At 33.1% G+C, this 13679-nt stretch overlaps 2 protein-coding genes across 7 annotated transcripts in view; one reads left to right on the top strand and one right to left on the bottom strand.

The window, feature by feature from the left end:
* Positions 1 to 155: 155 nt before the first annotated feature.
* LOC105319240 (protein tumorous imaginal discs, mitochondrial) lies at positions 156 to 8158 on the bottom strand. 6 transcript variants are annotated; one of them, XR_010711015.1, is made up of 14 exons: positions 7847 to 8151; positions 7353 to 7489; positions 6498 to 6581; positions 5791 to 5905; positions 5471 to 5601; positions 4963 to 5115; positions 4383 to 4530; positions 4055 to 4119; positions 3815 to 3943; positions 3488 to 3603; positions 2792 to 2889; positions 1789 to 1939; positions 1465 to 1527; positions 1325 to 1398 (listed from the first exon to the last, which is right to left on the bottom strand). XR_010711015.1 is itself a non-coding variant. In XM_066076199.1 (13 exons), the coding sequence occupies exons 1-13, from the start codon at positions 8010 to 8012 to the stop codon at positions 1304 to 1306; spliced, it is 1500 nt and encodes a 499-aa protein (XP_065932271.1). In that variant the 5' UTR covers positions 8013 to 8156; the 3' UTR covers positions 156 to 1303. The 6 variants fall into 6 exon arrangements, 5 of the variants coding, with proteins under 5 accessions (XP_065932271.1, XP_011414990.3, XP_034301886.2 ...); XM_066076199.1 differs by lacking the exon at positions 1789 to 1939 and having other exon boundaries at positions 156 to 1398; positions 7847 to 8156; XM_034445996.2 differs by having other exon boundaries at positions 1389 to 1527; positions 7847 to 8150.
* A 93-nt stretch (positions 8159 to 8251) lies between these two features.
* The window catches only part of LOC105319239 (coronin-7), a 15991-nt gene continuing 10563 nt past the window's right edge, over positions 8252 to 13679 (top strand). The window contains exons 1-13 of the mRNA XM_066076197.1: positions 8252 to 8417; positions 8709 to 8790; positions 8930 to 9032; positions 9226 to 9306; positions 10000 to 10070; positions 10298 to 10490; positions 10747 to 10871; positions 11211 to 11297; positions 11647 to 11729; positions 11908 to 11962; positions 12236 to 12293; positions 12513 to 12655; positions 13521 to 13616. Of these exons, the coding sequence (XP_065932269.1) occupies positions 8728 to 8790; positions 8930 to 9032; positions 9226 to 9306; positions 10000 to 10070; positions 10298 to 10490; positions 10747 to 10871; positions 11211 to 11297; positions 11647 to 11729; positions 11908 to 11962; positions 12236 to 12293; positions 12513 to 12655; positions 13521 to 13616 (1158 nt within the window). The 5' untranslated portion in view covers positions 8252 to 8417; positions 8709 to 8727. The remainder of the gene's footprint in view (positions 8418 to 8708; positions 8791 to 8929; positions 9033 to 9225; positions 9307 to 9999; positions 10071 to 10297; positions 10491 to 10746; positions 10872 to 11210; positions 11298 to 11646; positions 11730 to 11907; positions 11963 to 12235; positions 12294 to 12512; positions 12656 to 13520; positions 13617 to 13679) is intronic.

Raw genomic sequence — 13679 nt, 5'->3', positions numbered from 1 at the left:
ATGTATAGGTACTTGTACTGATTTGTAGCAAATACAGCTGTATACATTCTGCGAGATGAAGGGGAAAAAAGGACTAAAAATGATCAAGAATTCACAAACACACCACAATACTCGGTCTACCGAGGGATGAACTATATTGGAAGGAGACACCAGTCTTTATTTTTCTTAATTTTTAATGCCAATAACAAAATCAACAAATATCAAGAGGACATTGTTTGTACAGTTGTACATTAAAAGACAGATACCATTGCACATCATTTCCTTTCAAGGACTATCATTGTCACAATTCAGCACTCATAAGTCACATGTTACAATCATTTTTCCAACGTTTGCCACCAACATTTATTATTACATGTATATCAGATTGTATACTATTGGTTGTAATATAATGGAAAAACTGTGCAACATCTGCTTTTATTATCATCAGATGCAAAATGCTAAGACCAGTATGCCGCACAATAAAAGCTCTTGATGAGAAATGAAAGTAAGTTGATCTATGAAATTTAATACTATCACAGACTAATCAAACACAAAAAAATATACTGTACATGGGAAAGGTCAAATGTTAACAAGTACAGTTGTTGCTTACTTAGTACTGTGTACAAATACATGCTTAGATTTTGTCTGCTAGTACTTGTATTACCTTTAACTTGATGGGGAAAATTAGTAAATGTACTTTTGCCAATACTTTACATGTACATGTATGTATTAGCGTGATCAGCTTCTACAATATTTACATTAACATATTTTTGATATAAAAACTGAATCAATCCTTTAGATTAAATTTTATAAATACATGTATATTTATTTACAGATAAAGATTTTAAGCACTAGTTCACAAAAACTGAACAGTTACATTGTACATCATTACATGCAAGTCTGTCATAAAATTTCACTGTTCTCAATAAATAACTCATGGTTACAAAAAGAAATCTCTCACACTTTATAAAACCCACTCTTGCGGCTCTACTAAAATATCACTTGAAATATACACATGTACATTCCATGATGTTTTTGTATATTTGTAAACATTACAGCATCTTTTTATCCTCCGTGAATTCCATAGCTTATTTCTTTACTTAACTCTGTATAATTCAAGATGTCAATGCTTTCTTCAAACTTGCACAAGAATTTTGACAGTAAATAAGCAAAATGATAAGTGATGTCAATATTCATAAAGATTTCTGCTTCATCACCCAAACTGACTGGTTGCTAAGATTCTTGGCTTCAGCCTGAATTAACAACATGCAAATGCTGTAATCTCATTTCGAAATGAAAGAGTATGTAAAATGAATGGAAGGGTCTATGACACAGAAGAGCTCTTTTTGCCTTTGGAAGAATGCTTGCTAGAAAATGTCTGTGAGGGGCCCTTCTTATCTTGGTCCTCCTCCTCTGAGCCTTTTTCTTTATGTAGGGCTTCCAAGATCGAGGGGCCCTTCTTATCTTGGTCCTCCTCCTCTGAGCCTTTTTCTTTATGTAGGGCTTCCAGGATCCTCCTCACCAAAGGGTTATCAATTGCCTGTGCTCCTGTGGGAAAAAAAAAGTTTTAACAATAACCCTACTGAAGAATTTGACAAATAGTGGTATGTAACAAAAAGAACGTATTTATTCCTTTGTTAACATAAAAAATATTGAGGGGGGGGGGTTAAGACTATGATTTTAGTGAAGGACAAGGTGACATACCGGTATGTGCAGAAACAGAAACAAAATTGATTGAATTTCAGTGGAGAAACAATTTTTCAGAAAAATCTATAAACACATAGAACACAAACTTTCCCGGTGACTGACCTTTACAATAATGCAATAATTTAAAATCCTAGTTGGCACCTTCATCATCCAAATATTTTTCTCTTTATTTTACTCAGAATTCCATCATCGTCTTCACCTTCATTATCAACAGTATCACTAGTTGGTCTTTCTATATTTTGAGACCTTCCCTCTGAAATTGAATTTGTTATTTCAGAGGTAAAAAGTCAAGCATTGAAGCAGTACATACAACATTGGTCATAGATGATGAAAATCCCACTAGGCAATGCAACTTCTTCCCACATTGTGAACAAAACCAGCAGAATTTTTTAGAGTTAAAAAAAATTGAAGCATCAAACCATCAATTTCAATCTAGACTTCTGAGAAGATGATTGGGCTATAGTTAGTCTGTACAACTATCTTCCAACTTTCCTTTTTTTTCATTTATTGCAACTGATATCTTTGCTCATTAAAAATACAGGTACTTGTATTAACAATTTATTTTCTAGGGCAATTTTACTCAATACATGTACTATATATATGTAAGTTAAACTTCTGTGAACTCAGTTATTTTATTGATTTAATTGAACATCTTATACAGTGATTTACTCCATACTCAGGTAGTACACACTTGCATTAACAATGTCAGGTTACACAGTGACAGCCAATATAAATTCCAGAATTAAAAATTCTGCTTTTTATGATTTTGATATCATAAGTAGTTTTTGTAAGGTCATTCATATCATTACATGTTGTGCCAGTAACTACCATAGTTTAGATACCACTAGAATAACTCCATTACATTATTGGATACAAATAAAAATTTCCAACATAGCAATTCTCTATAAAAATGATGATTTATTACAAATAAACTAAGTTTTGAAGTCTAGTCATTTATTTTTGCCAAACACAGGGTTTTGGGGGCAATCTAGTACATGTAGATCAAAAACTGAAAATTTCTTCTTTACTACAAAGTACAAGTATTTTAACTCACAGACTTAAGCATTACATACACGAACATGCAAGTCTACAATAAATTTCCTACCTTTGTTAGTTTTCACTATGCCTTCCACTGACCCATTGACCTCTTTATCCAGCTCAGCATAGGCCATAATTAATGCCTTTTGATCTGCTGTCAAAGTCCTAAATAAAAAACATTACAACTTTTATTAAAATGAAATCTGACATTGCATTTATATACTGTTGTGTACAATCTATTAGGGCTAAAACAATGCCTCACAATGCCACAGCATTGCAATTCAAGGCCTTTCATTCATTCCTGATTACGGTATTTTTGATTCAGTTCCATTTAGGAAAAATGTACATGATTCCCAATGGAACAAGCTTAATAAATGGTTACCGTTTCTCAACTCATTCAATCAAAACGCATGTGACATTTTTATACATTCAAATTGGAGGTTGATGTAACTTGATTTTCAGCAATATTATGTTGTTATAAAACAATTTTATCAGATTTTACCATGCAATCTTTTATTAAAAAAACTTTACAAATAGCCAAAACATATAGCAATACAAAATACAGTAATTCAAACATGTTAAAAATATTATAAATTTACTGAATATTGTGGAGGAAAAAACCAAAACTATTATTCTTTAATTCAAATTAAGCGAACCGGGGGCATGTATATCAAAAATTTCATCCAACCGTGATCCATCCATCTACCGTTTCACCCCTACATTATAAATGTATGTGCGTGTGCTTGTCGAATAATCCACCTACCTAGGAATTTTTATTTTGAAATGAACATAATGGTCGCCATGGCCGAAACTGTTGACCCTGGTGATTCCTTTACCAGCAACTCGTATTCTGTCATGCGATTGGGTGCCAGCTGGGATCTGAAATTTGAAGAATCATAGCTTTAACACACACTATGAATTCAAAATTTTAATAATTTTGTCAAAAATACGAATAGCAAACATACGTTGTACATAAAATTTTATGGCATTTTATATTTTTAAAAAATGGTCATAATATTCCCTGCAAGTAGGAAAGGTCTCATGAAATACTACACCAAATGACAGAGAACCATAGTAGATTGTGGACTACCTTAAGGTGTAACTCTTCATACACTCCTGGAACCCTAACGGTTCCTCCTAGAACAGCTTGTGAAAGACTAATGGAGACCTCTGAGTGAACGTCGGCACCTTCTCGCCGGAATACATTACTTTTGGCAACCTACAAATCAATAAGATAAGCTGAAGAAAGAAGCAAACATAGAAACTTAAAAACGCAACAAGTTTACCATTGCATGTGAAAAGATGTCTGCCTTTTTTCAAAACTACGTACTTGTAATGTGACAAATAATTCTTGTTTTCCCACTTTTAATCGAATCGTTTGACCATGCTCAACACCTGCAATGAAAGAACACAAACATGTTTAATTTAACAATGAAGACAATGAGATAATTTTTATGTGAAATGCGAAACACAATTGAAATCAATTTTCAAATAGCAAAATAAACGTTGCACATGTACATTGTACTTTTTAAGAAGATTACTGTACATCCTCATCTCACATGAAATTATTATATCAAACATAAATTACATGTACTTATTAAACTAGTCCATCCCCCGACTTTCCCCCCTTTAGTTTTACAATGCTTATGTTCACTGACCTGCTGGTACTGGGATGTTGACATTTTTGGGGAGGATAATGTTCCCTTTCCCCTTACACTCCGTACATTTCCTGGAAATGATTTTTCTCTGGCCGTGACATTTTCTACAAGTTGACCTCATCACAAAAGGTCCTGTGTTGATGGTTTCCTAAATTCAAAAGAAAAAATTCTAAATTTCAGTTTAACTTCAGTAGATATCATTGAACACTTGAGGACAAAATATACAGGTTTAACTAAGTAGGACTTTGACAAAATATATTTTCAAGGGTTTTAAATTGAACAAATTTTCAATCTCTTAACAAATGGCATAATTATCATCAATAACTAGTTGCATCTGAGATACCATCAATGATGTACTATGGTTTCAAAAATATGCGTTGGGATCATTTTTTGTGGATTAAGTTAAAATTACAAGTACAATTTCATAGACTGTGAATTTGTGGCCGATGATCCTATCAATACATGTAATAAGAAATTGCATTTTTTGATTTCTTGGATCAACTCAACAAGAAAATCCTTGAAAATTGACGAATATTGATGAAACAACAATGAAACAACAATAACAATTTTGTTTACTCACCATCCCTGTGCCATTGCACTGGGGACATGTTTCGGCTGAGGACCCTGGTTCTGCTTTCCTGCCGTAACATTTAGGACATTCGTCAATTACGTTCATCTTCACCGATTTGTTTACCCCTCGAGCTGCTTCCTCAAAAGTCAGATCCAGGTAAAACTGAAACCATGAAGAATAAATAATCTAGCAAAGTTTTAACAATGTTGTTGTTGCAAAAACATGCAAGCAGAGAATTTTGTTAACTGATGCAACCATAGACCCGGAGTTATTTGTTTCTGCTTTCAAAAACACCTTAACAGTGGCTATACATTAAAAAATATGTTGTACAGCAAAACACACTCTCAGTGCGGTTCCAAAAACAATTTTGATTCCTTATAGATGCAATAACATAAAAATATAGTAAGTTTTAAAGACTAGGAGAGTGAAACTGACTTTATTGTAAGCACGAGTTTGTTATGAACATGTTTGCTGTATTTGTGTTGTACTGTTGAAAAGTTTCCCATGATTTGCATACCTCCTGTGCCTGTGCAAATCCATATTGAGTGCTTTCAAACTCATCACTTTCAGAAAAGTTTTTGAAATTAAAATTATCTCCAAAAATGTTTCTGAATAATTCTTCTGGATCAACATGTTGGCCTCGGAAACCTAAAATGAAATACAAAATACCAAACTGTAATAGGAACAAAACACACATCCAAAGTAAATACCTTCAGTTCAATATCATAATCGACAATAATTTTTATTACAAAACAAATTCAGTCATTTAAAACCTGTATATGCTATATCAAATAATCAAGCACTCATTCAAAGACTGTCCATCAGGTAAACCCTTACCAGCTTGACCCCCATAGGCTCCGCTAAATCCCTGAAATCCTTGGCCCCCTCCCTGGGCCCCACCAGTCTGTCCATAAGTATCGTACTGCCTACGTTTGGAATTATCACTCAGCACCTACATAGTATTTAACAGACATAATTTCAAAGTCTCTGTGATTGGATAAGATTTTTGTTGAAGATAATTCGGTACTCAAGTTTTAGCTTGAAAGCATAATATGAGTGCATTAAGGAAGAAATTATTTTTTCAAACAAATCAATTTCTTGAGTTGATTGAACAACAAACACCAAATGATAGTTAGAACTTGAAATAATCTAGAAAGCTTACATTCCTAAAATATATCTAGACCAATTATCCCTAAACCGTGGTTCTGATTTGTTTATTCTCTTCTCCCACTTGGCAGATTCATAAATGCCATCTAGTTTACAATGGTGAGAACATAGCTTTGATGTGGTAAAACACTGACCACATATGTATCTTCCAAGCTTTTCATAGGTGCACAGGGTACTTAATAATTTCTATGATTTAATCAATATATAATCAAATGCTTCCCTAAAAACAGTTTCCTCCTGCATAAATGTATTTCAATTAATAGGAAAAGATTTTTCTGTTGAAGTCTTACAAAATCTTACAGTTCAATTTACCAACAGACCCTTGGCAAAAAAGATAGGATAGACAATGAAAACATCTACAGAAGATATCTATTTACCTCATATGCCTCTGCAACCTCCTGGAACTTTTTTGCAGCCTCTTTGTTTTCTTTATTCACATCAGGATGGTATTTCTTTGCCAACTTTAAAATATTTAAAAATCATCATGAATAGCTTTTTAAATATCTTTTTTCTTTTATATAATTATTTATTAGGTAACTGTTTTTCTTAATGCCAATACTGACAGTGATTTAATTTCGAATCTTTTATTTGATGTGCAACAATTTTCTCTTTATGAAATAGATTACTCTGTCTACACAAATTTGTAGTACACACATGTATACAACAAACGCTTCTATAGTCTGTCCCAAGTTATTGCTTCCATCACTTTTCGACAATTTTTAATCAAAATACACATACCTGTGAGAGATATACAGTTGAAATCAATGAAATGGAAAATATCCTAGATATCTTCTATGACAAAATATCCCTTTTTTACTCATAAAATTTCACAGGAACGAAAACAGATTTCCTACGGAGATTTATAATGAGAAATGTTTACATCTTTTATCCATTTGGAAGTACTCGGGACACCTCACGCAATTTTTTAACGTTATCATCCTGGCTTATTCATGGCTGCATGATGCAAAGCAAAATCCCAAAAGACTTTCTATTTTGGGATGTGTATTGAAACCTGAAGCTGTAGAGGGGCGTATCAAAACAGATAATCTAGACATTTTTCATACTAATGGATGATTGTAGTTTGAGCACAAAGGTATTTATAATTGGTGGAAGCAAAAACTCGGGACAGAGTATAGTGTATGAGTGAATAAAAACCTCACATACTAAACATGTCTTGATACGAGGTTTTACATCATAAATGCAATGCGAAACATCCAGCACCACATCTATACCTTATAATATGCCTTCTTGATTTCCTTTTGATCTGCAGATTTGGAGACTCCTAGGATTTTGTAGTAGTCCTCTTTAAAGTCAAGTGAAGAGGTGTGGAAGGATTTTCTTTGGAGAAATTCACTCCTCTTCACAACTACTGAAATAATCAATCAAAGATATGAAAGCATTCCATGTCATTTCAGCCTCTTAAACAACAACATGCCTGATTTCTATATTGCACTTATTTTCATTTCAAATACACAAGTCATTCATTCAGTGTCCTTGGCATTATAAACATTATATAATTTTTCTAGATCTTTCCCACATGTATGCATTCTTTAAGATAATTTCTTTAATAGATATTCAAAGGCATTTCGAGCGTTAAAAATATAATAAATTTTCGAAACAAAGTGATAATTTGTCTAAATATTAATCACAGTAGAATGTCACTGCAAATCACCCAATGACTCTGACGCAATAGAGTGTTGGCTATCAAAGTCTCTTTCAGCCTCACCTCTGTGTTGGTCACCGGTCTGATGCAGTTTGGAGAGTGATGTAAAGGCGCAAGCAGAAACAGCACACGCATTTTCGGTCGAACAATTGGAAAACAAACCACTTTTCTCTGACACACCGAGTTTTCTCAGTGGCCAACGTCGGCATGCCTGTCTGAGGGTCGCCATGCTGTTTCAATGTCAATCCGAACGGAGGAAGAGTCTCACTTCCGACAAATTCAATTCCTTACGTATTATCGGTTACGAAATAAAATAAACTCAAATAATTTGTTTTTCAAACTTCAATATTATACTTAAAATGAATTATCTGTTGAAATTTGCGTTTATTCTTCAAATTGTTGACATGAGATCACATGGGTTTCAAATACCGATTGCCCTGTTGGTTCTCAAAAATACATAATAAAAATAAAACCGTACCCGGAAACTGATTGAGGAAACTACACACTCAGTGCTAGGGATGATACTTACTTCTTAGGTTACTTGGACAGTTATACTTATAAATATACCGGTATTTAACACAAGTATATAATCAAAATGGTATGATACAGTAGCTACAGATTCCATTTTGCAAAGGTAATAATGTTATAGTGTTACTTTTGCTATGTTGATAAAACTGAAAATAGCTATAGTACAACAGTACCCGCCCACTGACTCGAATTTCCTCCGAGCTTTGTATTTGTATCATAAACTTGCAAGAACACAATTGATTGTGTGATTAATTATCTAATATGAATAATAAGATTTTTTTCGAAACAATGTTATGTATTTTAGGTTTTATACACGCTAACCATTATACGGAAATTCAACATTATATGATAGAGTCAACATGCAATGAACTTGGATCAATTTTCATTTTATTTACAGACAATCTATTATCTCCATAATGGCATGGCGATTTAAGACTTCAAAGTATAAAAATGCTGCTCCAAAGGTTATTAAAAGAGAGGTAAAAATAGATTTGCATTGTTTCATTTTCAAAAATTTAACACAAAACATCAATCATTTCCTTCATCCCTCATTAAGTAATGTTCTTTCTTTACGAAAAATATTGAGATATTGAGAGTTATATTCTGAAAATATTTCAGGAATGGATCCAGGAAGGAATTTCAGCAGGGAATTTAATGCAATGCAGTGGAAACCATATCAAGGCTGGATGTATCTATATGACATTTAATGTGGACTCATCAGGTGAGAGAGAGAGAGAGAGAGAGAGAGAGAGAGAGAGAGAGAGAGAGAGAGAGAGGTGTCAACAAATTATAACTACCTTCATTATTCTGAATGAATATTTCATAGAATTTTGTATGTATCAAAAACATTAACACATATACACCCTTTAGAATCTGATATTTATTTAACAATCATATATTTTTTTCTTCTCTAGGGGGAGGTAACCTTGGCGTGTTGCCTGTAAGTAGCACTGGGAGGCTTGTGAATGGTTTGCCATTGTTGCCAGCTCATGGTGGTCAGTTGACTTACTGCATGACTGCATAGGGGTCACAAAACAACTTTTAAAAAGAAACTTTTAAATATTATTATAATATAAAGGAAAATCAGCACAATATATTTTACATTGGATACTGGTAGTTTTGCATAGCATGGTTGTTTTAGAGGCATGGTCTTTTATATTAAAAACATTTTTATTGTTGGTTTTACATGTATGAGAGAAAACTGCATGTAAATGAATTAACAGTTTTCATATATAAACTATCATTTTTGGGAAGTTTTAAAGTAACATAGCATTTTTGTGGTTTAATATATATGTAAACCATGCAAGTTGTAGATGTAGGCAAATTTTTTTATTTATTGTTTTTAAATACACTGTATTTTAAGAACCCTGCTTTTGTATATATTATCCTCATAAATCTTATTAAATAAGCTAGAAAGATGTTTATCAAATTAATTACAATGCTAGTACATGTTCAATGGATACTTGTATTGCACAAACATATCTACATGCATAGGGAAATTAATGATATCTGGTACTGGTACTTGAATTATAAGTGCATTATTATGAACTCCTTTATATACTTCTGTTATAAATGGTATTTATCAAGGGGTTTTTTAATAAGATTTTTTCTGATGAAAAAAGATTTGTTCTTCTCTCATTTCTGAATGAATTAATTAAGTTTATTGTAATGAATATTACCACTTTCAGATTTTGTATCTGATTTTGAGTTCTCTCCCTTTGATGACTACCTTTTGGCCACTGGATCAGCTGATAACTCGGTAAGTTAAAAAAAACCAAACCACTCATTCCACTGAAAAGGAGTTATTTACCTTAGTGAATGGTGACTGTCTTGGTTTTTTCTTAGCACTTTATTTGTAAAACAGATAACACATTTTACTCCAGGGATAAAGATTTCTATCAAAACATATTCCCAGGTATTATTTATATCTTTGCTAAGCAGGTAAAAGTTTATATATATCATTGTTCATATATTTTGCTTCTGTAGGTAAAGGTTTGGTTATTACCAGAAGAGGACAACCTCAGTGAGTTGTCTAACTTGAATCCAGTGGTAGCTGTTCCCAAGCAGAATCATAAGATAGAAAATGTGACATGGAATCCGATGGCAGAGGGAGTGTTAACTTTCACCTGCAATGATTGTGTTGTCTTGTATGATGTTACTTCTCAGGAGCAAAAAATTTGTAAGTGTCAAATTGTGTAGAGAGAGAGAGAGAGAGAGAGAGAGAGAGAGAGAGAGAGAGAGAGAGAGAGAGAGAGAGAGAGAGAGAGCATTAACTTAAAGATTGATTTAACAGTTTTGTGTTCAATGCTTTTAAGAAACATTAAAACATATGGAAATAATCATTATGGTATTTTATAAAGTTTAGAATGATCTGATTTTGGATTGACCAGAAAAAAATTTGAATGTCAATTTATTTATTCTCACCACCTTTGCAGCAATAAACAATCACAAAGATCAGATCCAGAGTATTAGCTGGAGAGACAATGGTCAAGTGTTTGTGACATCATGTAAGGATAAACGCCTGAGAATTATTGACCCAAGGGCCAGTTCCGTTGTACAGGTATATTATACAAATGGGTTCTAGTATTATATAACTTTTAGGATGAAATACCAGAAAAGGGCATCACAATACCTGTACCTCTGTCTTTGGGCTTTACTTTCCACTCATTCTGGACCAGATGTTATGTAATGTCAGCACACTAGATTATAAGAAGCTAGGGTCTCCGATTTTATTCCTCAGGGATCCATCTTTTTGAATATTCTGTCCATGTTTTTGCAGACAAAAATGTCAAGATTTAAAAAAAAAAAAACGAATTCAACAGCTTTAAATATACATGTTCAAAAAAGTATTTTGAAACGAAACCAAGATTTTAATCTATTGTTATTATGTTTTTAACAGGAAACCCAGGGACATGATAACATACGAGATTCCCGTGCTTTGTGGCTAGGCGACAAAGACCTGCTCTGTACGACAGGCTTTAGCAGGGTAAGACTTTGTTAAAAATTATTTAATAGAAAAGCAGTAATGGCAGTCTACAAACCATTTATTTCTCATTCATTTGGAAAGATTTATGTAAAAGATATATGTTAAAGATTTATTGTACAGGAATGAAATAATGATGATTCCATCAAGACAAGTTAATTTTCTGAGTCTTTTTTTTTTTCGTTTAATTTTGGACATATCTGCATAACATCAGCTTGTTACTTGTGTATTAGTTGTTCAATTTGTGTTATTTACTATTTGGTCAATATCCCGGGAAAAAAGACGTTAGGTATGTTATGTTATATTATCCATCAGTACCAATATTCATGTACCAGTACAACCTTCTTTGTAGTCCAGAGAAAGAGAAGTTAAAGTATGGGATTGTAGGAATTTCACCTCATCTGTATCCACACTGGGAATTGATTCAAATACTGGGTTTGTATTCTTCTTCATAGTATACAATGATTTCATTTGTTTCTTCCATTAATTATTTAACTTTAATTTTTACGCTCTCTCTCTCTCTCTCTCTCTCTCTCTCTCTCTCTCTCTCTCTCTCTCTCTCTCTCTCTCTCTCTCTCAAATGCTATGTTGATTATGAAATTTATATTTTCAGAACACTCATTCCATTGTATGATGCTGATACTGGTATGCTTTTCTTGACTGGAAAGGTAAATTGTCATTTTATTCTTCAGAATATAATACTACACATGTATGTAGACAGTAAAATCTAATTGGCCAATGAAATCAAAATTAAGATGAAGTGTAAAATAATAGGACACAAGATAGTTAGTGCAAAGAAAAAATAAAAAACAAAAAAATTGCTTTTGTTTTAAAATCATATATCAGTACATTACATGTAGATTTGGTAATTTTTTGCCGTTTCCTTTTTTTATCGACATTCTGTATACCAATGATTTCTATTCTCTAATTTTTAAATGCAGGGTGATAGCAATATTAGATATTATGAGATATCAGAAAAGGATTCCACTTTGACAGAGAGTAAGTCTACTGGTACTTTGTAACTTTTGCACCAAAATTACGTTTGATTTTTATTGTTTCATTGCTTGTATTTGTTAGTTTTTGTTTTTTTTGGTTCTTACCTGTAAATGTCTTTGCAAACAAACAAGGATATGCAGAAATAATCATAGAATTTTAATATTTGAAGAGAAAGAACTGAAAAGTATAGATCTTAAATAGATATGTAAATACGTATTACAGACAATATTAGCAGGACGGAGCAGGTGAAGGGTGTTGGCATGGTGCCAAAGAGAGCCCTGAACGTAATGGAGGGGGAGGTGGACCGGCTCCTGTTACTGACCAAGCAGGCCATTATCCCAATACCTTATATTGTTCCCAGAAAGGTAAACTTACAAGTTTATCCTAAAGGTAAACTTTAAAGGTAAATCTTCTGATCTTAAGGTTGACAATGCCAAAGGTGTGCTTCTGTTTAAAGTAGGAGCAATGATCATTTTAACTATTATCTACTGTAGTTTCCTTATTATACGCGAGTACTTCATTCCACGATTTAACCATTTTCCATCAAATCGCAACATAAAATCGCGAAAAGCGAAATTTTATTAAATTTCATGTAGTTTACATGTGTCCAAAAATTTAAAGCGGGATTTTAGAATTCGCGAGACGGGCTACTCGCGATTTTATGCAGATATTAATTCCTCATGATTAGTTAGGAATTTACAGTATTGATTAACTGTAATGCTACATGTACATATACATGTGTGTTAGAAATATACAGGTATTTATCTGCAGATGATTCAAATGAATTATGAATTTACCACATTTTGCAATGACATTAAGTTTGGTGTCAGTGAATGTACCTGTAATACATGAAGCAAAAATGTCATGTGATTAAGACCCTATAGGCAAAATACTGTAAACCAACTTTTATTCGCGTGCGAGAAATTTTCGCAAGGTTCGCAAGGGCCTCATTGTCGGGAATATTTCTCGCCGCGGACAAGTATTTACCATATAGTTGTAATAAAAGAAACAGGTGTGGAAAAGGTTTAGTCGCAAAAATTAGTTGCCGTGAACCAGTTCATCTCAGATAAATCGCTAAATAAAGTCGTCGCGAATAATAGTTGTTTTACAGTACATGTACACGTAGAACACTTTACAAGAAGACAAGATATAAACCGATCTCTAGTATAACTCATTCATGTTGTGTATGTTTGAAATCCTGTTTGTACTGTTGATGATTTTGTATTGAAGAACTACTTGGAGTTCCATGATGATTTATTTCCTGACACAGCATCAGATGAGCCTGGTTTGAGTGCTACGGCTTGGTTCTCTGGAGCCAATGGCCAGGTAATGGCTGAGCATAAGGTTTCATTGTTACAATGGTTACACTCAATTAATTTAAAATTAGTG

The sequence above is a fragment of the Magallana gigas genome, chromosome 2 (genome assembly GCF_963853765.1).
Source record: "Magallana gigas chromosome 2, xbMagGiga1.1, whole genome shotgun sequence".
NCBI lineage: Eukaryota > Metazoa > Mollusca > Bivalvia > Ostreida > Ostreidae > Magallana > Magallana gigas.
The sequence above is the reverse complement of the archived record's forward strand: the minus strand, read 5'-3'. Positions and strand labels throughout refer to the sequence as shown.